This window comes from Silurus aristotelis, assembly GCF_946808225.1.
Source record: "Silurus aristotelis genome assembly, chromosome: 14".
NCBI classification, from domain to species: domain Eukaryota; kingdom Metazoa; phylum Chordata; class Actinopteri; order Siluriformes; family Siluridae; genus Silurus; species Silurus aristotelis.
This window is the reverse complement of record NC_139587.1, coordinates 20,281,384-20,304,250: the sequence shown is the minus strand read 5'-3', so window position 1 is coordinate 20,304,250 and position 22,867 is coordinate 20,281,384. Positions and strand designations below refer to the sequence as shown.

The 22,867-nt window shown below is 37.7% G+C and overlaps 1 protein-coding gene across 1 annotated transcript in view; it reads right to left on the bottom strand.

Moving 5' to 3' along the window:
• Window positions 1-198: 198 nt before the first annotated feature.
• Window positions 199-22,867, bottom strand: part of fat2 (FAT atypical cadherin 2) — a 38,207-nt gene continuing 15,538 nt past the window's right edge. Inside the window, exons 9-24 of the mRNA XM_083560012.1 lie at window positions 22,590-22,800; window positions 17,965-22,011; window positions 17,042-17,238; window positions 16,788-16,941; window positions 16,104-16,337; window positions 15,145-15,534; window positions 12,258-12,469; window positions 11,245-11,382; window positions 10,897-11,040; window positions 9,452-9,649; window positions 8,583-9,372; window positions 7,646-7,800; window positions 4,846-5,263; window positions 3,671-3,821; window positions 2,959-3,476; window positions 199-2,800 (exon numbers count right to left, since the gene is read on the bottom strand). Of these exons, the coding sequence (XP_083416138.1) occupies window positions 2,325-2,800; window positions 2,959-3,476; window positions 3,671-3,821; window positions 4,846-5,263; window positions 7,646-7,800; window positions 8,583-9,372; window positions 9,452-9,649; window positions 10,897-11,040; window positions 11,245-11,382; window positions 12,258-12,469; window positions 15,145-15,534; window positions 16,104-16,337; window positions 16,788-16,941; window positions 17,042-17,238; window positions 17,965-22,011; window positions 22,590-22,800 (8,433 nt within the window). The 3' untranslated portion in view covers window positions 199-2,324. The remainder of the gene's footprint in view (window positions 2,801-2,958; window positions 3,477-3,670; window positions 3,822-4,845; window positions 5,264-7,645; window positions 7,801-8,582; window positions 9,373-9,451; window positions 9,650-10,896; window positions 11,041-11,244; window positions 11,383-12,257; window positions 12,470-15,144; window positions 15,535-16,103; window positions 16,338-16,787; window positions 16,942-17,041; window positions 17,239-17,964; window positions 22,012-22,589; window positions 22,801-22,867) is intronic.

The following is a 22,867-nucleotide window of genomic DNA, read 5'->3' as shown; positions in this document are numbered from 1 at the left end:
AAGAAAGAAAGAAAGAAAGAAAGAAAGAAAGAAAGAAAGAAAGAAAGAAAGAAAGAAAGAAAGAAAGAAAGAAAGAAAATTGGCTTGTCTTTTTTTTTTAATGTGTTTTGTAATCTGCCCTATTTTCTGAATTTCCTTTATTGAATTGTTGCTTGTTTCTGCTGTCAGTAGAATCAAAGGCACCTTTTGACAACACAATTATTAATCATGGACATTTATTCACAGATCATTATTTCATTTCCAGTGATGATGAAAAGTAAAAGGAAATTATTCTCTCACAGAGGAACAGATGTAAAACATGGGATTTGTCCCACATTAAATTTTGAAAAAATACAAAAGCATACATTCATTTCTGAACTCACTGAACCACTGCACTCACTGTATGTACAACAATGGCTTTGTGGCCAACTGAACTGAGCTGCCATAATCAATGGGACTAGAACATTTTATATCTGTCCAAACACTAAGCACGGTCCATCACAATGACGTAGCGATCAGTAAGAGAGATGACAAGGACATGCAATCGTGTAGCTGTTGTATGTGTGTGTACAGCATTCATACGTCTCCCATGAGTCCACAATCACAAGTCTAAACCTATTGATTCTGTACTGGACTACAAATCCTCACTGATAACATTTCACATGTAAACAAGCTGGCAAATACAGGACCATAAACAACACAACACAGCAGTGACAAGATTGACATGAAGAAACAGAATTGTGAAATACCAGTTTTGCAGGGTCAATATTATACACTTTCACACTCCAACAATATGTTAGGAGAGAAACAAATGCATTGTTGCTCTAATAGACTGAATATTCATTATCTATACTATGGTTTTAATTGGATTTCTAAATGATCACAAGTCTCTCCACATTGGCAACATTACAGGGAACAGTGCACATTTTCACATTCAAAAATACTGCATCAAAACTGCTATCTATTCACAAAACACTTCTTCTATGCTCGTGAAGAATGCCAAGCATGTATATCGGTCACTTATAGACTCAGCATTTGGAATCTATTCTGATATATAGCATATTTCTACGATATGAATATCCAAGGACCAGCCCCAGCTTCAGTCTGAATAAATGTAATCGATTTTTTACAAAAAAAAAAAGACAATTCTTATCATTTGTAGTCAATTTAGCAGGTGTGGCTCTTTTTAGGTAAAAGCGAACTAATGCCTGACGAGTCGTGCACTTTTTTCAATTCACCAATTACACAGCAATATCAAATCTTAAGTGCTTCAACATGCTCAGGATGAAAATTTATAATGCAGTCAAGCACTAGTTATATGGCTTTAGGTCCAGGAAATCTTCATACCAACTGAATGACTAGTAATAGGAAAATAGCAAGGATTATCCCCCAAGCTCAGTTTAACCAATATAATCTATATCTGTACATATTTGCAATTCTTTCAATATAATGTCTTAATAACCTTTTTGCAAACTACTTAAAAATGTGTTTAGTTCAAGCACACGTGAAGCCAAACATGCTTTTAGATGCAATTTATAACTAGACAAGAAGCATGATTTCCAGTTTTGAATATACACATTTCCAATTTTGAATATAATAAGCGAGTGCTCTCTTTCTGGTGCTAAATAGAGAATTGGAACAACAACAACACACAGGAGGATTGTTTATCAGCTCAACCACTAGAAGATGCCGCTTGAAACCTTATTTATGACTTCTATATAAAGTCATGCAACATATATTACATTTCAGTATATGAATTAAACTGTAAACACCAACCATGATGAAGCAAAGAGATGGAACCTGTGCAGAGCGGCATAACTGCCATCTTCCCTAAACAGCACAAATGAGCAATCTTTGCTGTTCATGGTCAACCATTTACAAGTGATAGACGTTTAATTTACTTTTAAAAATTATAATACTGTTCAGTACAGGGAGACCTAGTGCCTTGGTAATAGTTTTCAGCAGTTATTTCCTGTCCAAAAAAAAAAAGAGTTAATACCAAGACTATTAAATACCACGATGTGATTGATAATTAATAGGTTTCATGAATCAAATGTCAGTCAGAAAAATCTACCGATGTGATTGTAACTCTGAGGATCATTTGTCCGATCGAACTTTGAATTCATGTTGCAACGCATCAACCATAAAGTAGACATAAAGTGTAAAATATAAATTTACAAATGATAGCCATACATATAAACATCGTGTAACGTTGTGCACGAAATGTACCATTTGAAATTGCCTTTATATATGTATTGCTTCAGACAGGAAATAACTCATTTCTCTCTACCATGAATCTCCCTGCAATTCACACATCATCATCTCAGTCCTAAAGGATGTGATCGCTAGAACATGACCTCTTCGCAGCTACCATAGTCACTCTCCACCATGTCGGAGTCAGCACAGCCTCGAGACGAGTGAGTGGCTATAGCAGAGCGTGTGGAGGAGCCACAGTCTGCATATGAGGGCTGGGCCACGCTGAGCCGTACACTCAGCCGTTTATACCCAGCTGAAACATTGTCCATGCTGCGTGTGTGTTGCGTGGGGTAATAACTGATAGCAGTGTACTCATTAGGACACTGAGAGCTGGGCAGTGGCAGACCATCTGGTCCCAGGAAGTCATCCAGGTTTTGGTGGCTGTAGCAGGGTGGCAACGGGGCACGGCGCTCATTACGGTCCAACGGAAAAGGGAAACCGCCAAAACGAGAGTTCCGCCGAGAGTCTGTAGAGGGCAGAGTGGGGTATGTGCTCTCTACAATGTCAAACTGTGGGAACTCCTGCACTGTGGGTCGTCCAAAATAGTCTGGATCAGCTGGGTACACTGAGAACAGGGAAGAGAATAAGAATGAAGAATGCTTTAAAACTCAAACACATTAAATTAATTCAGCCTGTTCATTGTGAAGAAAAAAGTTATTTTACTATCTTGCCCACCATCTAAATTATCAGAGCTTTACTCTGGTAATTCAAGTAATTACTCACCTTCATAGCTTGGATCCCAGTTGTTTTTTCTGATGGAGTCATTATCTGAGTTGGATGAGGGGGGATGAGGAAGATTAGGAGCTACACTGCACACTACAGGGCCTTGAGCCTTGTGGCCCCGGGCATTCATCTCCCTCTGCTCATGTGACTTCAAAGAACGGAGCAGGTTGTGGTCCAGGTCGTTCCTACCAATCAGTGTGTTCATCTCCATAGGAGGTGTGTCTCCTCCGCCACGCAGCATGGATTTGGTCAGGCCCGTGGGGAAGTAACCGTTTGAGTCTTGCACGCAAACTGGCTTGTGCTTCTTGTAGGAAACATAGCGTTTCCGAATGCAAACAAATGCACCAACAAGAACGATGAGGCTGAGCACACCCGCACAAATCTCAGCAATCTCGGCATATCCAATATCTCTTGATACCAAAGGCAGAGATTTACAATAGATGGAGCCGTCTTCCTTTATACAGCTATATCCACTGAGACAGGGGTCTGAAGAGCATTCCTCCTTCAGCAACTCACAACTGTACATAAACACAGAGATTCATTAGAGCCATGTAGTTCTACAATATAAAAATGTCTAAAAGCTAACTTATATGAAAAAGTTATTTTAAAATATTTATAAAAGTTATAAAAAATCAATTATCTTTTCTATATACCACACTTACTATGTATATGACTAAACAAGTGTGTACACAGAATACAAAGCACATCATACCTGTTTCCAGGAGTTTGGTCAGAGCAGTTACACTTGTAACTTTCAGAATTTGGCACACACATTCTGCCATGACCACAAGGCTGAGATGCGCAAGGATTACTCAGCTCACAGCGCGTGCCCATGTACAGTGGTGGACAGTTACAGCTGAACCCTGTGAACAAAACATACCCACACAATCATCCACATTTCTTCAAAAAGTTATTTTGCTTAAGATCAGAAATGGAGGGAGTAAATCGCTAAACCTGATGTACTTTTATTTTAAGGGGAAATAGGTTAGGGGTTATTACAGTAAATCCTGATCTTTATTTCCATATTAGTGTAGTAGAGAATAGTGCATAGAAATAGGACGAACAGAAATTTCTCAAATTTAAAATAAAGCACCAAAGTAAAGGAAAATAGCTTATATTAGGGGTCACCAATGTGGTGCCCGTGGGCCAGGTAGCCTGCAAGCAGCACATGAGTAGCCCGTGGGTCTTTTCTAAAAATAGCTGTTTCCTACCTTGTTAAATCATTGTTGATACTTATTATGAAAAATCATTAACATGATCAGTGTCTTCACATAGATGAATATCATTCATTATTAATAATAACATATAATAAAAGGTAAATTGAGCATATTTGTTATTTCAGATCAAACTGAAAACTGTGTGTATCAAACTGGTAGCCCTTCACATTAATGGTACCCAAGAAGTAGCTCTCAGTTTCAAAAAGGTTGGTGACCCCTGGCTTATATTAAACCACACTCACACTCAGAAACACCACACAGAAACAAAACTCTTATTTTTACACAGTATGTTTGATGGTCATATAAACAAAAGGCAAATGTTTTCCTTACTCTGTTCCTAGACTGTATTTTATATATATTAGACTGTATGCAAAGAATAATGCTAATTAATACAATACAATTGTGATTATGTAAATGTAAGGTTCATTTGCATACAGGCCGACATACATCATTTATATTTATATTTATTAATTGTCCGATTATTCTATTTCGAGTCAAATACAAGTGAAGCAGAACACAGCAGAGAATTTGCAGAACAGATCTTCTTAAAGCTTTTTACCAATCAACATAGATGTGTAACATGGCTGCCCACAGCAATAGGTTTGTTCAAGTATGAGCACTAGCTAACTAAAGCCTATAGTATTACACAATAACTGAGTGTAGTCCTTACCTTCGTTTAACTTTTCCAGACAAGTTCCTCCATTTTCACAAGGGTTACTGGCACAGAATTCCTCTTTGCAGCATTGGTGCTTTCCAAAGAGTCGGTTTCTCTGGGAGCTCTCGTCAGTCCTCACAGTTTGCCTGTTAAAATGCAGTCGCTCCAGGCAGCCCTTAAAGCCTGGCGAGTTGGCATTAGGGCTGGCGTTGGCAAGTAGCAGGACTCCATGGGCCTGAGTCAGTCTACAAGGCTCCTGCAGGTCTCTGGAGATGGAGTGTATGTGGTCTATAGTGAGCCTCAAATTAGTTCCTTTGACCTCCAGGGAGACATCATGCCATTGTCCATTAGCCACCAAGTAAGACTCTAGGTGCAGAACACCAGGATGCAGATTCCCACAGCTGTACCTGAACAGGAGCTTCTTCTCCACCAGCTGCACAGAGATTACATTAAAATTTTTTTATACAATTTAGTAAAACACTGACAGCCATCCTAAGCTTCTACTTACAGATTTTCCTACTTAAGTCTTTCCACATATAAAGTTTTTCAAATGGCAGAATTTGCCTAAGCATTCTTGTACAAACTAAACGAAACTCTTTAAATATGTGAATTTCCCCCTAGATAATTAGTTAAGAGGTTTTTTTTAAGTATTAGCTGTGTCTCCATCTCAAACTATGAGAACCACTAAGACATTAAGATTTATAAAATGTAAATGTTGTAAAGATTGTTAATTCAATATCACATTCTACCATGCAAAAAAAGCAATATTTGAAATCGGATGCAAATGCAGACAGAGCTCAGAGAAAACCGGACCAGCTAAGTAGCTAACTGTCATATGCCGTCATGTGCTTCTCAATGTGAAATTGATGAAATGATTCAACTGATGCAAGTGATTTACTGGTTTTCAGGCCATTAGCTCCCAAAGAGCATATCAACCACTAAATATATTTACCTCATTCCTTCATTTACTAGTTAAATAAAGTGCTGAGTAGTTGTACTACAACTAAACAAAAGGTTAACATTGCTCAATAAATTGTTTTTATGTTTTGATAAAGTAAATATCATTATTGCATTTTGGCTAAATAATTACACTATGAAATATCAGAAATTAAGCCATTTTAACACTTTTGTGATGTTCAGGAGCCAAGTAAAATTGTTACCCCAAGGTCATACGGAAACCAGGACAGGTATTACAGAGCATCACACTTTCACACTAACAAATCACAGAGTTACCCAAGTTTGCATGCACACATTTCCTATCAAGCATCAGCTCTCTTGCCATTAATTTAAAAATGCGAATATGCATTAAATTTGTAAGCATAACACTGATTTCGAAGTCGGACAATGTATTATTATTGGCTGATCATCTTGGTGCCAGATATTTAATTGCCGTGGCAGAATCCTCACTGAAAGTGCAATGCGCTTTGATTTATGAGCACTCAGCCATTTGGGATTTGTCTTTCATTCGCTTTCATTGGGATGGTCGCTTTCTTTCAGTATTGCTGTGCTATTTTGACTAAGTGAAGTCAAATCAGGTATTTTTGCTCCAGAGAGGCCTTATAAAGAAGGTACATATTTTAGGGTTTGAGAATCAGGTGCTACTGAATTTTTATTTTTAGATTATGCATTAACAGCATTAACAGTACAAGGCATATTGGGCTGGAAAATACCCCACAGCAAAAGCTTTATAAGTTGCAGTAGAAAAATCTGTGTGCGGATTAATGCAAACGACCCTAAATTCACTTGATATACATAGCTGACTTATTAATTAACCAAGGAGAACATTTGAATCTTATTACATCTTATTGATCAAGTGAAATGAGATAATTAACCAAAATTTCGACTTTAAAATCTCTTCTTTTTATTTAAAAGACCAGTGTACAAGCATAGGCTGATATACCCAGGATCCGCAGAAGTTCACAGGATTACCACATTCACCTTATTTTCTGAAGATTGAATAATTTAAATGCAAACTTAAAGTTTTATGTAGTTAGTTGTGTAAAACTTCAGAAGTATGTGTGTTTCTATAGACAAAACTGATGTAACCTTTTTTTCCTACTACTATGGATGGGTTTTAATTTAACCAGCAATTTTTTTTTAGCTGGACATTATTCTGTCATTCAAATTCTTTTTTGGTAAATTGCTAATTCTTTTCAAAAATACACACATAAAACTTATCACAAGTCTCTTTAATTATGAACCCAGGAAAAAGATTTCTCTGCTCTCCAGCTCATATAAAGCAGCATGCTAGGATTTTAAAACTTAAGCCCTCTGCCAGTGCTTGAACTGAGGGACCCCTATGGGTAAGGTTACATTACTTTGAAGTAAAGGTTATAGTTGTAACAAGTAGTGCTCCAGTTACTGATAATCTTTTCTCCCACATATAGCTGTGGGAATCTTTCTTACCATCCTACATGTAATTTAAACTTAAAGCACTCTCTGACCTAAAAGATAAATGCTCTAGATAAAGGAAGTGTCTCTGGGTAGAATGGTGGACTGCAAACTGTATTACAATTTAGCCATAACATAGATTCATCAACTGAAATACCAGGAGGTTGAATTGCCTGATATGGAGCCCATATCAGCTTCAGGCAAATCTGACTTTTCTTATCCAAATTTACATAACCTCCTTAAAATAGCCTTTAAAAAATTATTCTGAAATTTTACATTCCAAGGATGGACAAAAAAATTATAAAGACTATACTCAGACTCTAATAAACCACCTGTTATGCTTTGATTTTTAGTTTGTATTGATTTCTTTTAATCCGAGATGTCTTTGAGCATTGTGATTACTTTTAATAGTGAGCTGTTGTACCTGTAATGCTCCCCAGTCAGAGGCATTAGTCGTCATCACTGTGCCTTCAGTATCAGATGTTTTGATCCGAAGAGACAGGTGAAAGTTGTGTGTTTCCTCCTCAGTCTCATAAAGATATTTTAGATAACCATTCCCATCAAATCTAATAGCTGAGTCTGAAATTGACAAAGTGCAAATTGTTAGTAAAATCCAAAAATAGAGCATTACTTTTGTAGTATTCGCCTCTAGGGTTCCAAAACATAAAACGCTTCAAATGACAAATTAGGAGGAAAAAATTTAACTGGTCTCATCATTTTATTGTATATTAATAGTTGACTATAATACTGACTAAATACAACAAAAGGCACAGGTCATATACACTACATGGGAAAAAGTTTGAGGACATTATAAGACCATAAAATTTTTATATAATTTTTAAACATTCCATTCTGCAATTAGTTCCCATTTATTGTTATAATAAACTCCACTCTTCTGGAAAAATGTTCCACTCGATTTTGGAGTGTAGTTATGATTAGTGTTCATTTAGCCACAAGGGCTTTAGGAAAGTCAGGTACTAATGTAAGGTGAGGAAGTCTGAGGTGCAGTCAGCATTCCAATTCATCCCAAATGTGTTTAATAGAGTTGAGATCAGAGCTCTGTAGCAGGCTATTCACGATTTTTTACTTCAAACAATATAAATCATATCTTTACAGAGCTGGCTTTGTTCACAGGGGCATTATCATGCTGGAATAGGTTTGAGTCTCCTAAAGAAGGTAACATTTTATGCTACTATATCACAAGACAAACAAGATACAGTTTTGTGCCTTCATATTTTTGCTAATAGTTTGGGGAATAAACACATATGGCTGGAGAAAGTCAGGTGTCCCAATAGCTGTCCATATTTTAAGAAATATTGTATCAATTTAACTCGTGAAAATTCTAGTAAGTTTGTTCCTACCATTACAGCTGCACACGCTCTCCCAGGTGTGATGTGGAGTGAAGAAGCTGGCCCGGGCTGTGCTGTAATGCCTCACTCTCTCCTCATTCATCAGTACGGTACTTCTGCATCCCGGCTGAGGACAGCCATCCCCCACACAGGCATTGCCGCTTACTCTAAGTATGTTCAATTCCAGAGAGGTGTTAATGTGTTCAAGAACAGGCATTAGGTGCTGGGCATCTGCAGGGTAAGCTGAGTTGTTCTGAGACTTGTATACCAGCAGGACCTGTACCTCCGGGCCACGAGACAGCTGTTCCTGCTGCAAGCTGGCAATGTGCAGCTCCAGATGGGGTATGTCCAGCTTGCGCTGGAACATCCTCCAATACTCGGACACAAACTCCTCAGCACTTAAGCCTGCCAAATGCAGGGTGAAGCCCTGATCAAGCTCCTGCTGAGATGCAGCCCATACATGTACTCGCACTCCAGAATGGGTGGTGAATTTGCCATCTGTCACACTCACATTGAGAAAATAAACGCCTGGCCAAAGAGCCTTCTCTGCTACAATCTTTCCATCCAAAGAATCCATAGAGAACTGACCACTGTTTGTAGTGTCCAGCTGGTAAGTCAAAACATCCTGGGGGTCCTGATCTGAGGCGTGTAGCTTACCAATAACCCGTCTGGACAAAGTTTGCTCAGTGGTTGTGATGAACACATCCAGTGGGGCCACTGCAGGAGGAAACTTGCTTTCTTCGGTAACGTTTATTTTAACAACACATATGGAGGAGAGAGGCGGGTGGCCGCTGTCTGTGACCTACAAAGATATTCCAACTATTAGCAATTAGAGTTTTTTCTAATGGCATACGTCAAAATCATTATTAACACCTTGATACCTGAATTTTGAGCACATGTTGAGATTTTCCTCTCTTACTAAGTGAGGAGGACAGAGACAGGAGACCCCCCTGGTCTATATGGAAGTGTCTGCCTTCATTTCCAGAGACAATGTGGAAAGTAAATGGAGGTCCATTCTGAGGTGTGTCCCTGTCGCTGACCAACAGTTGCAGAATGCTACTGCCTACAGTCTCCTCTTCCTGCAACACAAGTAAACATGATTAAAAAAAAAAAAATTATGGCAAAACTAACAGAATTGTGCCTGAATTTTCTGTTGTTACCTCTCCATGCAGACCTGGACCAAATTAGTGTTTTTTGAGTCCCTAAAGGTCCATAATGTGCAGTATACTAAAGCTATTAATTTTCAACATATAGCATGTCCTATCATTCAAGTCTAATAGCAATGGCTCTGAAAGTAGAACATAATGTTGCTAAAAGAAATAGAAGGACTAACATAATCTATTTAAATGTTTTCACTATTATGATTAGGTAATAACGTATTAAACTAACCTTTTTTTTTTAAATATATATATTATTGTAATATTATACATTATATTATATTTTAAGAAATACCTCATCACTGGACTTTGCCAGGAACTGAATGTCCTTTTTATAATGTTTCTTTTTTTTTCAACATATTTATTATAGAATATATTTTATTAGAGAAATGATACACTGAATTACACTTAAGAAAAGCATTTAACATGTTTTCCAGATATTTTCTTAAACACAAGTATCAGTCCTGAGACTTTTCAGTCCTGTGAGAACAGAACTCAGCCTGTTGTTAAGCTACACGTCTACTGTAAGTCTAGAAAAAAATAAAGTGGTGTCTGCTAGAGCCAGTTTCAATATTATTTGTATAAAATTTTCCTGGATTATGTGAAACATAGTGATCTGGTTTGACACCTGTGGTTATACCACAACCAGCAATCATAAACAGCAAGATTCCTTGAAAGAACGTAAACAGTGATCAATTTGTTGTTTGTTTTTAGCATACTTTAAAAACAAAAATAGTACACTAAATAAAAAACAAAAAAAGCAAATAAGGAGAGAAATACATCAAAGTATTTTAAAGTACTGGCCATTTAACATGCTGTTATTTAGCCTAAATATGTACACTTTGCCTGTTTTACTCAAAATAAGACAGCTGGCATATCTAATTGACCCCACTGCACTAAATAATCCTAATACACAGAAGACACCTTGGGTGGAGATAAATGGATGTGAAAAGGGTTTCCATGTCAGCAAGGTTGTCCCTATAATGAGATGGCCTGAATGTGATTGCATCCAAGAGAGTAAATAACCAGAGCAAATATCACTCCAGACACGAGCAGGTCTGTTGCTTTATTAGGCATGGTTGGTTGTCTGCTCAGGCTGCTGTGCAGTCCACTGTGTCCAAATCTTTGAAGCAGTATTATTTCAAGACAAAGAGAAATTTCCACTATACCATTAGTACAAGGTTGTGGCTGGTCTGAGAGAAAACGGGTGGGTTGTCATTGACATCAGACACTGTGACTGTCACCTGGACAGCCGAGGAGAGAGGAGGCTGCCCCTCATCAGCGGCCTGCACAGTCAAGGAGTAGTGCGTGATCTGAAAAACATAGATTAACACAGCCTCTTTGTGACAATGTACTGTGTATAGTGAGCTGGCATAATATGCAAAATATGGGAACTAAAAAAAAATAACTAAAACAAAGCAAACAAGTCTGTTCTCGTCGAAGTATGAAGGTATACAACCTGTCGAAAGTTTCTCATTACTTCTTCTTTTATTTCCTTGTAGCATGAATGAACTTACCTCTTCCCTGTCCAGCATGGAACGCACTTTAATGTGTCCTGTCCGAGGATCAATGCTGAACTGCTGCCATGGGTTACCACTCACGATAGAATAGCGGATGAGGTTGCTCTGTGGACCATCAATGTCGTCCGCTGTCACCTGAGAGACAGAAAATGAGGCAGAGAAAGAGAGAGACAGAATGTCAGAGCGAACGGTAGAACTGCTGTCAGCAAGCATGATTGAAAAAATTGGCTGTGTAAAAGCTCTGCTACATTATAGGGGAGTTTGCAATACCGTTATTATTTTCTAATCAATAGTTCTTTTAATGCAATCAGCACGTTTTTAGTAAACCGTAAATAATTTATTTTACTTTGTTTATTTACTTAAATGCATTTTCAAGTATATGTACTTTTGGGAAACTTTTTTTACCACGTCATTCATGCAAGTGAATATAAAAATTCTGTTAAATAGACAGAATTTGACTGTAACACCACATAACCCTTCTCACAAGAGTTGCTATTGAGCAATTCTCTAAGAGCCTGTCTGTAACAATAGAATACTAGAATGCAACAGCCGTAATTAACAACAATTCTTTTTTTAAATATAAGAAAATAGAAAAAAAGTAATTCTTATAGACCAATGTCTTTACTGTTGATTGTTAAGTACATTCAAAACAAGTACTTTTGTACTTTCACTCAAGTAGAAGTGTAAATGGAGCATGTTTAGTTTTAACCAATTTTTTAACCAAGTACAGGAACAATGTACCTAATTCCCTGTTGGAATTTAATCGATTACTACAACATGACTATGTGGCAACATTAAGTCAGAACAATGTAACTTTTACTTCTGGAAAAGGCGATTAACTGCTTTGACAAAAATGTAAAAGTTGAGATAGGCTAACTGGTTGAGCATGTTCAAGTGAATGTAACTGTCACTAAATCCACAGGCGTGAGAGAAAGGCAAGTTGGAGCAGTTGATAATGGCCTCATTTGATAACGTTATCAACCAGGGATGAGGGAGCCCAGCAAGGATACCTGCATTACTGTGTCTCCAGGCAGGAGATCCTCAGCGATTTCAACACTGTAGTCTGAACGGCTGAAGACTGGGGGGTTATCGTTTATGTCAGTGATGTTGACAATAACCATAGCGATGTCAGTCAAAGCTGCTTTGCCTCGTGCCCCCTCCACTGATAAGTAATACTCACGACGAAGCTCAAAGTCCAGTGGAGCCTGCAGCCACAACACACCTGCATAGCAGAATAATAAAATTACTGCCAGTGGAGTAAAGAGCATGATGCATGGCTTCAAGATCAAAGAAAAGAAAAGATGTCAGATGAATAAATTACAGTACAATACAGTGAATTTATCGATTTCCTAGTCATTGCATCCAGTTAAGTGTTGGAGTGCTCTCTGTTTGAGAAACTTCTGGGTGATGGATGATCTTAGCTTTCAAAGAAGCATGCAAATATGCAAGATCTAGATTTCAGATATGGCCACAGTGAAAGGTCTTGATGGGCAAGTCAGCACAACTGTCCTGATTATATCAGTTCTACAGGGACATGATCATTGGAGATTTCGTAGCTAACTTAACTAGCTTAACTATTAACCAAAGACATTGTTCTACACTTGGTCATTGGTCAATTTTTCAAAACGAAATATTATGAATATGTTAAATACAAGACTCAATGAAGCAAGCCACCTTAAAAAACAAAAAAAAAAAAACAAAAAAAAAACATCATTATAAACCAATGTATTTACAAAACTAGAATTATTGGTGGAATTTGAATAAACTGAGCACAGTTAATACCACAATTTACCTACACCACTTTTTATTAATAACTGTGATGTCAGATCAACGGCTTAATCAAATACATGTAGTTACTGGCTTACTGATTTATCTTCAGTTAGCAATTAAATATTTGATTAATTACACAGAATGGTTTATTAGTATATATTTTTTTGCTAAGGTCTGTTTTGATGTTTGTTTCCTCAGTAGGCTCTTCTGAATAACTTAACACTGCAGTGAAATGGGTCACACATGTGCTGTACATGTCCATTTTTTTAAAAGTGTGTGTGTGTGTGTGTGTGTGTGTGTGTGTGTGTGTGTGTGTGTGTGTGTGTGTGTGTGTGTGTGTGTGTGTGTGTGTGTGTGTGTGCATACACCTCTATTACAATATGTGTATAGATTTTGAACCCTGGTTCGTATTAAATTCCATGGCAAGATTTGGCAGATTTTTACTATGATACAATTACTTAGTATTACACTGTTTATTATGTATTTCGAAGAGGTCTATTAGTAAGTTAGCACGTTTTTATCCAACATGCTGTCAGGCTTCAGCAGCTGCAACTTTCTTTTTATTCTCTTTTCTTGCTTTTCATTATGACCAGCACAGTAGGGGATGTCCTGATTTAGAATAGCACTATCTCCTGTATTGAAATACTTATGAATAATATAGAAGGGAAAATGAATGTAAAAAAAATATTCTTTCAATTAATAATGTACATGTAGTTTAGAAAACATTATTAATGCACTGTCAATCCAGAATACATAACAAGAACAAATGACTCATAAAAATGAGCCATAAGTGTACTAGGCAAATGATCAAAGCCACACAAAGAAATAAAGTTTCGGTCTGTTTGGTCTCATGCGCATTTAAGGCATATGCTATTGTTGAAATCACACCCATAATCATCATCTGTGTACATTATAAGAAGTCAAATGTACAAAGATACAATGTATAACTGTGACATCTACTGGCTGATGTTCATTTACAACATAAGCACATAATTAAATCGTTTTTTATTATTTGATTTTTATTAGATTTATTTATCATGTGACTGCTGAGCAACATTTGTCTGTAACCTACAGAAAAAAATTATATACTGATATGCTAATTATATACAGTACATTTATATTAAAGAATAAATTAGGTATTATGTACTGTAAAAGAAAAGGAAGGATGATTAAAATCTATCATTTATCAGTTGCCTTTAAAAAAAATAATAATAATTTTTTAACCCCCAAAACCCACAGATGCTTTTTAAACAGCAGCAAATCTATTAAACTGTAACTAATCAGCAATATTGTTTGGGGGTTTTTAGGTCTAGACTAGGAAAAATGTAGATCATTTTACAAGTCTGAATTAAAAAATGTCAGAAAGAGATTGTCTAAATCAAAAAGGAAAAGCCATGTCTCAAAAACTGCAAAAAAAAAAAAAAAAAGAAATAAGGAAAAGCAGATTTGGAGCTGGTAGGTGAGAGGTGGTACAGAAAGAAGATTAAATGAAAGAGCAGCCAAAGAGTTTAAAAGCATGTTAGCACAGGCTCTCCAGCTCTGCCCTTACTAATCCTCAAGAAGCTTGGCAGGCGTTACTTATCTGTGAGGGCAAAAGTAGACAAAAGAGTCTACGCTCCCTATTTCTAAACCTTTCTTGGCTGCTGTTTATGGATTACTTTTTAAACAAAGGTCACGTTTAAATGTAATTATAAGTCCTGCAACTGAATTGTGGATTATTATTTAGTAGCAATAAAGATGATATTTTGTTTCTGGTTATACATGATACAGAAATATAAAAAAATCTAAACAATGTAGAATATGTGTCAATAAAGCTAATGAAATAGAATTCAATTATTGCTAGATATCTTTTCTTAATTAATATGAATATTTAATTGTTGCAGGTTATAGGAACAAATAAAGGATTTTACAAAATTCCCATATAGCAGAAAATTTGTAACATACTGTATTGCAATTAAATTTTATATAGTCATAAATAAACAAATAAATCATTCTCATGCATTTCTAATATCAGATAGCTTTTGGTTAATATATGTAGTCGCTCAGGAGGAAATCTCTCATATTATGCTGACCAGCTTATTAAGATTAATATCAGTCAAATATTAAATATTAATAAATTAGCCTCACCTGTCTCAGAGTTAATCTGGAACCGTCTATCCTCGTTGCCAGAGATGATGGAGTATCGGACAGGCTCACTGCCAGTGCCATCTCTCGTTTGGGCTGAAACACTAATTACCTCTGACCCAATAGGCAAGGATTCTGGGATTTCAGCTATGTACTCAGAGTTCAAGAAGACAGGCTGGTAGTCATTCAGATCGACTACGTGCACAGTGACCCTGGTTAAGGAGAAGAGGTGATTAGGAAGACCTCTGTCCGTGGCTTTGACTCTCAGCTCAAAGGTGGTTGGAGCCTCGTCGGCCAAAGAACGCTCCAGACGCAAAATCCCAGAAGTCTCATCCAGAGAGAAGAAACCACTGTCTGCTCCTTGCAATGAATACCTAACTTCTGAGTTTATTCCTGGAAAAGAGTGTGAAGAGGACAGCTTAGATAAAATTTCTTCCATGAACCAAAAATACAAATTATTAAATAAATTTTCATCTTTAAAAATGTCAAAGAAAATCTGAAAATGTTTAATTATAAAGGGGAAAAATATTTTTTAATGCAAATAAGGTCAATGTAGTTCACAAACAAATAGGAGCCCAGGGCAAGGAGCTACAGTAGATCCTGTATCTATTCATGTTCCCACACATCACAAGGTGTGTCCTGACACTCCCTTAGTGTTCTCTGTACAACTCTTAATCCCAGATCAAACACAGCACACCTTCATTTTGGTTCTTCTGCTCTGTCATGAAGCCATCAAATAAAAGCATTCAGCAATATCTTTCTATAAACTTCCTATTCCGTTTTGCTGATGCCTATAAAACCCTTGGATACGTGAATATGTGTGATGAGACAAATATTGTATTGGATTATACCTGAATTGTTGAATTCTATAGCTGTTTTTCCAAAACACATGTACTATAAAGTAGTAGTAGTAGTAGTAGTAGTAGTAGTAGTAGTAGTAGTAGTAGTAGTAGTGTACCTACCAGTGTCTGGGTCTTTGGCATAAAGAACTGTGATAGGTGTTCTAACAGTGGTGTTGTCGAACACCATTATCTCATAGTGCTCACTGGAGAAGTTTGGCGGGTTGTCATTTATATCCTGCACTTTAAGCAAAATGTCTGCTTGACACGAACGTCCTCCTCCATCAGTCGCCTTGACGACCAGGTCATACTCTGCTTCCTTCTCCCGGTCCAAAAATGCTAGGGTGAACAGCTCGCCTGTTTATGAGGAAAACATTATTTTGTCATGACCTGCTTGAAATGGTTAGGCAGTAACACGCAAGATAACCCCCTCAAAGATTGTAGCCAGGAAATGGCAACCTTTTTTTTTTTTTAAAAAAGGTTTTTCTATGCAGCTTTTTTAAGGTTCTTTTGGCACCCGATGTACATCCTACTATATCTACATCAGTGAATAGAGCTTCATGCCCATGCCAACCTTTAGCATAATTCCAGGCTATTTAGATGTGATCTTGGGAACCTGATATGCTATTCTAAGAAGATAAAGGGCTTAAACAGGAAACACTGAAACCGGTCAGGTAAGATAAAGATAAGGTATGCACTAACTGATGAAAATAGCTATGTTTCTAAAAAGGTGATGGTCTTAAAATTCCCTGTTTCTATATGTCGTACACAAGAATGAAATCAGACAATGTAGAGTAATCATTTTACCAGTTATGGGGTGAAGATGAAACTTGTCTGCATTCGGCCCATGAAGAGTAAAAGAGACTTGTCCGTTTGTGCCAATATCAGGATCAGAGGCAGAGATCTTCAGGATGAAGAGTCCTGATGGAGAATTCTCCATAACTGCTTCAGTGTAAAGCAACTAGGAAAATTATTTTACATTATGTTAGTCTGGTTCAGCTAATAACAGCACACAACAGTTTAATAATCAGTAAAGAAAGATATTTTGTTGCATGACTTACTTGTTCACACAGCGGACTGTTGTCATTGCTGTCAAGAACATGGACTTCTACATTGGCAGCAGTTTGAAACTTTCCATCTGTGGCTATTACTTTTAGGGTGTGTTTATCTCTCATTTCCCTATCCAGTAACCCTTTTGAAGTAAGTCTACACTCTTCTCCCAAAACAGTGACTGAGAACTGTCCCATGGGATCTCCATCTTTAAAGAATTTAGGAAAAAAAATATGAATAATTAGAATAGGAAATGTGCTCCTAAAATATTGAAATACATATTTAAAATTTGAGCACTGCAAATTTAACACAGCAACAAGTTTTTTTAAAAACACCTGGTTATTCCCACAATTATCCAATTAGTCAATCATGTGTCAAGAGCATAATGCATAAACATCCACAAATACAGGTCAAGAGCTTCAGTTAATGTTCACGTCAAAGCACAGTGGGAAAAGTGTCATCTCATTGATTTTGACCATGAGCGTGGTGCCAAACTGGTTAGTTTGAATATTTCAGAACCTGTGGAAAACCTCAAATCTTCATCTAGTGGTAGATTCTTGTTTTTGCTTGTTAAAATTCTATTTATGGTTCATCATCCTGTGCTTTCCTGCACACCAAAGATGCTTTTCTGCACACCATAAGGAAAAAAGTGTTTTTTTGTTTTACCATAGCTATCTTGTTAGCTTAAACCAGTCTGGCCAGAGTTTAGCTTGTGAGTCCAATAACAGCTGTCATTTCTAAAGGACTCAAACCTGGCTAGTATCCAACTGTGTTAATATGTGTTAACTATTTAATTTTTTTTCTACATTCTGGTTTTTAATGCAAAGATTAACTAAAGCTTTGATCATGTTTAAACATTGTGGGGATTGATTAATTGGATTAATAAACTAAGATAGTTAGTTTGCTTAATTGCTAAAAGCATAATGGTACTCACCTGTTATATAGCATGCGACTTGTCTGTTGTCAGGAGAGACATCGTTATCTGTAGTTGTCAGAATGACTATAAGCTCCCCAGGCCTGCTGTTCTCAATGATGGACCCACGATAGACTTCCTCTGTGAACTGAGGTGGATTATCATTTTCATCAGTGATTGTCACTTCCACAAGAGCCGATGAGGAAAGCCTGACACTGCCTCCATGATCAGTGGCCACCACATAGAACCTGTAGAATTGTTTGGATTCACAGTCTGTCTCCTTCATGGTGGTGATCCAGCCAGCTTGTGAGTCAATGTGGAAGATCTTGCTGATATCATCTTTGTCTGGCTCCAGAGTGTATGTCACCTCTCCATTAGCATTTTTATCAGGATCGTTAGCTGTCACCTGAATCACTGTAGTGCCAGCAGACATATTTTCCACCAGTATGGCTTTGTACAGTTCAGCATCAAAGTTGGGCTGGTTGTCATTCACATCCTGAACCTGGATGTTAACGGATACTAGAGAGGCTACTTCTGTGCCATTGTGATTACCCTGAGCAATAACATCAATTTGATACCACTTGGTCCTCTCATAGTCAATATTTTTCTGAACCACAAGGGTTCCACTGTCTTTGTCAAGAGCAAACACTTGCTCACTGTTGCTTTCAACAGTGTTGCCATCTACTAAGCTATATATGAGTGGTGTGTCAGCGTCAGCTTTGACAGTACCGATCTCATAGCCAATAGGGAAGTCCTCAGACAGTGAGAATGTGTATAGTGGTTCTGCAAACCTTGGCAATGGGACCTCTGGAGGGACTACTTTAACCTGGACTGGCACTGTGGAGTTGTAAAATGGGATTCCTCCATCTCGAGCTTGGACTTTGAAGTTAAAGATCTTATTTTCCATGCCAATCAGGCTCTCTTTGACACTAACCATACCAGTAAAGGGATTAATCTCAATCACCTCCTCGGTCACTTCCTCAGCTTCATCCACTGCGTACGTAACATCTGCATTCTTGCCTTCATCAGCATCATAAGCCATTATCTGAATAACGGGTGAACCTTTATTTATTGTGGACTTAATAGACACCTGGTACTGAGTGGCTTTGAACTGAGGTGCATTGTCATTCTCATCTGTAAGAATAATCTTCACAGTGCAAAAAGCTACTCTTCCCCCACCATCTTTAGCCATGACCTTGATGGCAATAACTCTTTGTGAAGAATTTTCTCTGTCCAAAGGTTGAGAGGTCACAATTTGTCCATCACCATCAATATTGAATTTTTCATCAGCTAGCTTGTTGATTATAGTGTAATCTATGCTGCCATATGGACCATCGTCAGGATCAATAGCAGCCAGACGGATTACACGTGTTCCTGCTTCGGCGTTCTCAGCCAGTTCGGCTTCATAAACATCCTGGCTGAAGTATGGCCTATGCCTGTTGCTGCTAGTCATGTCAATGTTTACTGGAGCAGTCGTTTGAAATACTCCATCTGACACAGCAACAGTAAGATTATAGAAAGGATGAACATTTCTCTTGCAAACATTGGAAAATGAGATTAGACCTGATGTTTCATTCATAGCAAAGTACCTTTCTTCATTTCCAGAGAGAATTTTATACTGGAGATCGTCTGTGCTGTCAGGATCTGAGGCCTGGATTTTGATCACAACATGTCCACAGGTGGCCGTTTCATCCAGTATGGCTCGATACTGAGACTCACTGAAGTTTGGAGGGTTGTCATTGACATCCATGACATTCACGATAATTTGAGCCTCACTGCTCAGAGGTGGGTGACCATTGTCTGTGACTATGACTTTCAGATGGAATTCTTGTGTCGTCTCATAATCCAAGACCTGTGTCGTTAGCAAAATACCACTGAATGGATCCATTTTTAAAAATTTGGTTTCATTTTTTTCAGTGTCAACTATTTTATAGGTTAAGTCTTTGTTTTTACCAGAGTCTCTATCAAAAGCTGAGACCTGTATGACAGATGAACCGACTGGAAGACCTTCCAACAATTCTGCTTTGTAAGTTAGCTTCTCAAAAACAGGAGCATTATCATTGATGTCCTCAACATCTATCTGTACTTTGGACTCACTAAAAGTACCAGTTATAGAGTCTGTGGCCCGAACGGTCAATAGGTAATTTGTCTGAGTCTCATAGTCTAAAAAGTCAATGACACTTAGCATGCCTGTTTTAAAGTCAATGTGGAAAAAACGTGTGGCATTTTCTGCTTCTTCAAGATTGTAGATAAGGCGATAGCCCTCTGGGTTTTTCGCTTGCACATGCAAGATATTAGTGAAGGGAGGAATGTTTTCGGGCAGTCGTAAAGGGTAAAACAGACTTTGGAATATTGGATGGGAACGGTTTTGGACTTGGACATATAGCTCTGCTACAGTTGACAGACTAGGCTCTCCATCATCAGAAGCTCTGACAGTAAGCACATACTTGTTCAATGTCTCGTAGTCTAGAGGTCGCTGAAGAGAAACATCTCCAAGATAGGGATCAATCCTAAAGAGATTAAAATGCTCCTCTAGAGTAAATATTATAGATGCATTTTCACCAGCATCATAATCAGTTGCCAAGACTTGGAAGAGAACATCTCCTGGTTCTGTCTCATCAGAAATCATAAGGGTATGGGGAAGGTTCAATATGATCGGTGTGTTGTCATTGATATCATCTACTTGTATTTTGACATAAGTCACAGCTATACGCGGTGGATCTCTCATGTCTCGGACCTCCACAGCCACAGCATACTCATTCTGTTCCTCTCGGTCAAAGGCAATGCCAGTTGTCTGAAGTACACCTGAAGATTGCACCACTGAAAATGTATCGGCTGGGTACAGAACTGAGTAGATCAGTGGTTCATTAAGGTAGATACCCGTGGCTCTGAGTACAGTTAAAGTTTTTACAGATGTTGTGTTTTCAAGTACATTGCCTACATAGATCCTGTCCTTAAACTTTAGACTTGTCCTTTTCATTTCAGTGACACTGACATTTACTAAAGTGGTGTCTTTGTATACACCATCTGAAGCTATAACATTGAGCTGATAATAAGACTGAATGTTAGACCCATTATTCACTGAAAGTTCTCCAGTTGATTCATGTATTTTAAATGTATCATTATGATTGGTAATACTGTACGAAACTAATGAATCTGCATCATGGGCGAATACTTGGGTGACTTTCATGTCTTTAAAAACAGGGGACATGATGGAAGCTGTATAGACAGGTAGTGTGAACTTGGGAGGACAGTCATTAAAATCCAGAACACGAATGGTGACTTTGCACGGTTTGACAGCACTTAAAGAGGGCGCTCCTGAGTCCCAAACTTGAACCGTGAAACTATATTCTGGCCTAGTCTCAAAGTCAAGAACAGATATCAGAGAGATTGTGCCCATGCTTGGATCTATTTTAAATATTTTCTTTGCCTCAGGCTCTTGGATTTGGAAGACCAGCAGAGCATTAGAATCCTTGTCTGCATCTGAGGCCTTGATGACCAGAGGGGTGTTGTTCTCTCCCATTACCATGCTGTTTATAGGTGCAGACTCACTGATATGTCCATAGTAACTGCCCTGAAGAAAAACAGGGGCATTGTCGTTTTCATCTATGATGTACACATATACTACTGCATCTGATGACACCCCTTCTGTATTTGTGGCTCTAATTTTGAGTTGGTAAGAGATGCACTCTTCAAAATTGAGTGTTTTTTGCACAGATAGCAGTCCAGAGTTTAAATTGATGTGGAAAGTTCCATCAGAGTCACCATCTTTTATCCTGTAGTTAACAGCAGAAGGACAGCTAGCTGAGACAGCCAGCACTGGAAAGCCCAAAGCACTTGATTCACTTATTTCACTGAAATACTCATCTTGGCTAAACTTGGGTGCTGTCTGCTCAGACAACATAAGATGGATGTTGACAGGGCAGAGGTCACTGAGTTGGGGAAAGCCCTGGTCAGTGGCCTTCACCACAAGCTGATAATGTTTTTGGGAGAGCATGTCTAATGACTTAGCCACACGAATGCTTCCTGTCTCCTGATTGATGTCAAAAGCTCCTTCTGCATTCCCTCCTGGAGAAAAGAATTGATTTAGCACATTGTTGCTAAAATTAATATTTTTGCATAATTTCTGAGCATCATTTTTTTTTCCATTTCTGTGTGTCAATGCCAAGTTCATTCTCACACAGAGATGGAGTTTTCAATCAAAACTCATTTTTGGAGATCTTAATGCAATTGATGAGGTAGTTAATAAATGTTAATGTACACTTAATGAGCACTTCAGGTAAAGTTTTTTAAAAGCATTTTTAGATTTAAAAAATGCCAAAGTTAATTCCCTAATTTTGAAGTAATTATATATGACATTTGTCAAGGATCTGCTTTGTCCTGGCACTTATGTGGTAAAATGAATTTCAATTAGATGTTTGAACAGCTTTAATCAATCACTGTCATCAAAAGCTGACTAAAGATGTGCCTTTAGGTACACACACCATTGCATATGATGTGTAACTGTGCTACTATATATGTATAGAAATATATGTACAATCATTATATTTTACTTACTGGCAAGTTGTTGATTATAGTGTTTGGATATTAATTGCTTTACATGCTTTACCTTTCCTACAGCCATAATATAAACCAAATGTTCTTACCTGAATGAATAGAGTAGACAATCTCAGCATTACTGCCTTTGTCTTTATCCAAAGCTTTGACTCGTAGCACTTCTGTTCCAGTTGGAGCCAAGTTACTGATGCTTCCTTCATAATGGGTGCTCATAAATGTAGGTGTGTAGTCATTACAGTCCTCCACATGCACTACTGCTTTCACAAAGTTCCTCTTTACAGGTATCTCTTGATCACGAACCTGAATAAAAAATAAGTATGTAGAAAAAAAGGGGGGGTTTTGTCTCTGAGACTTGGTCAAAGTTTTG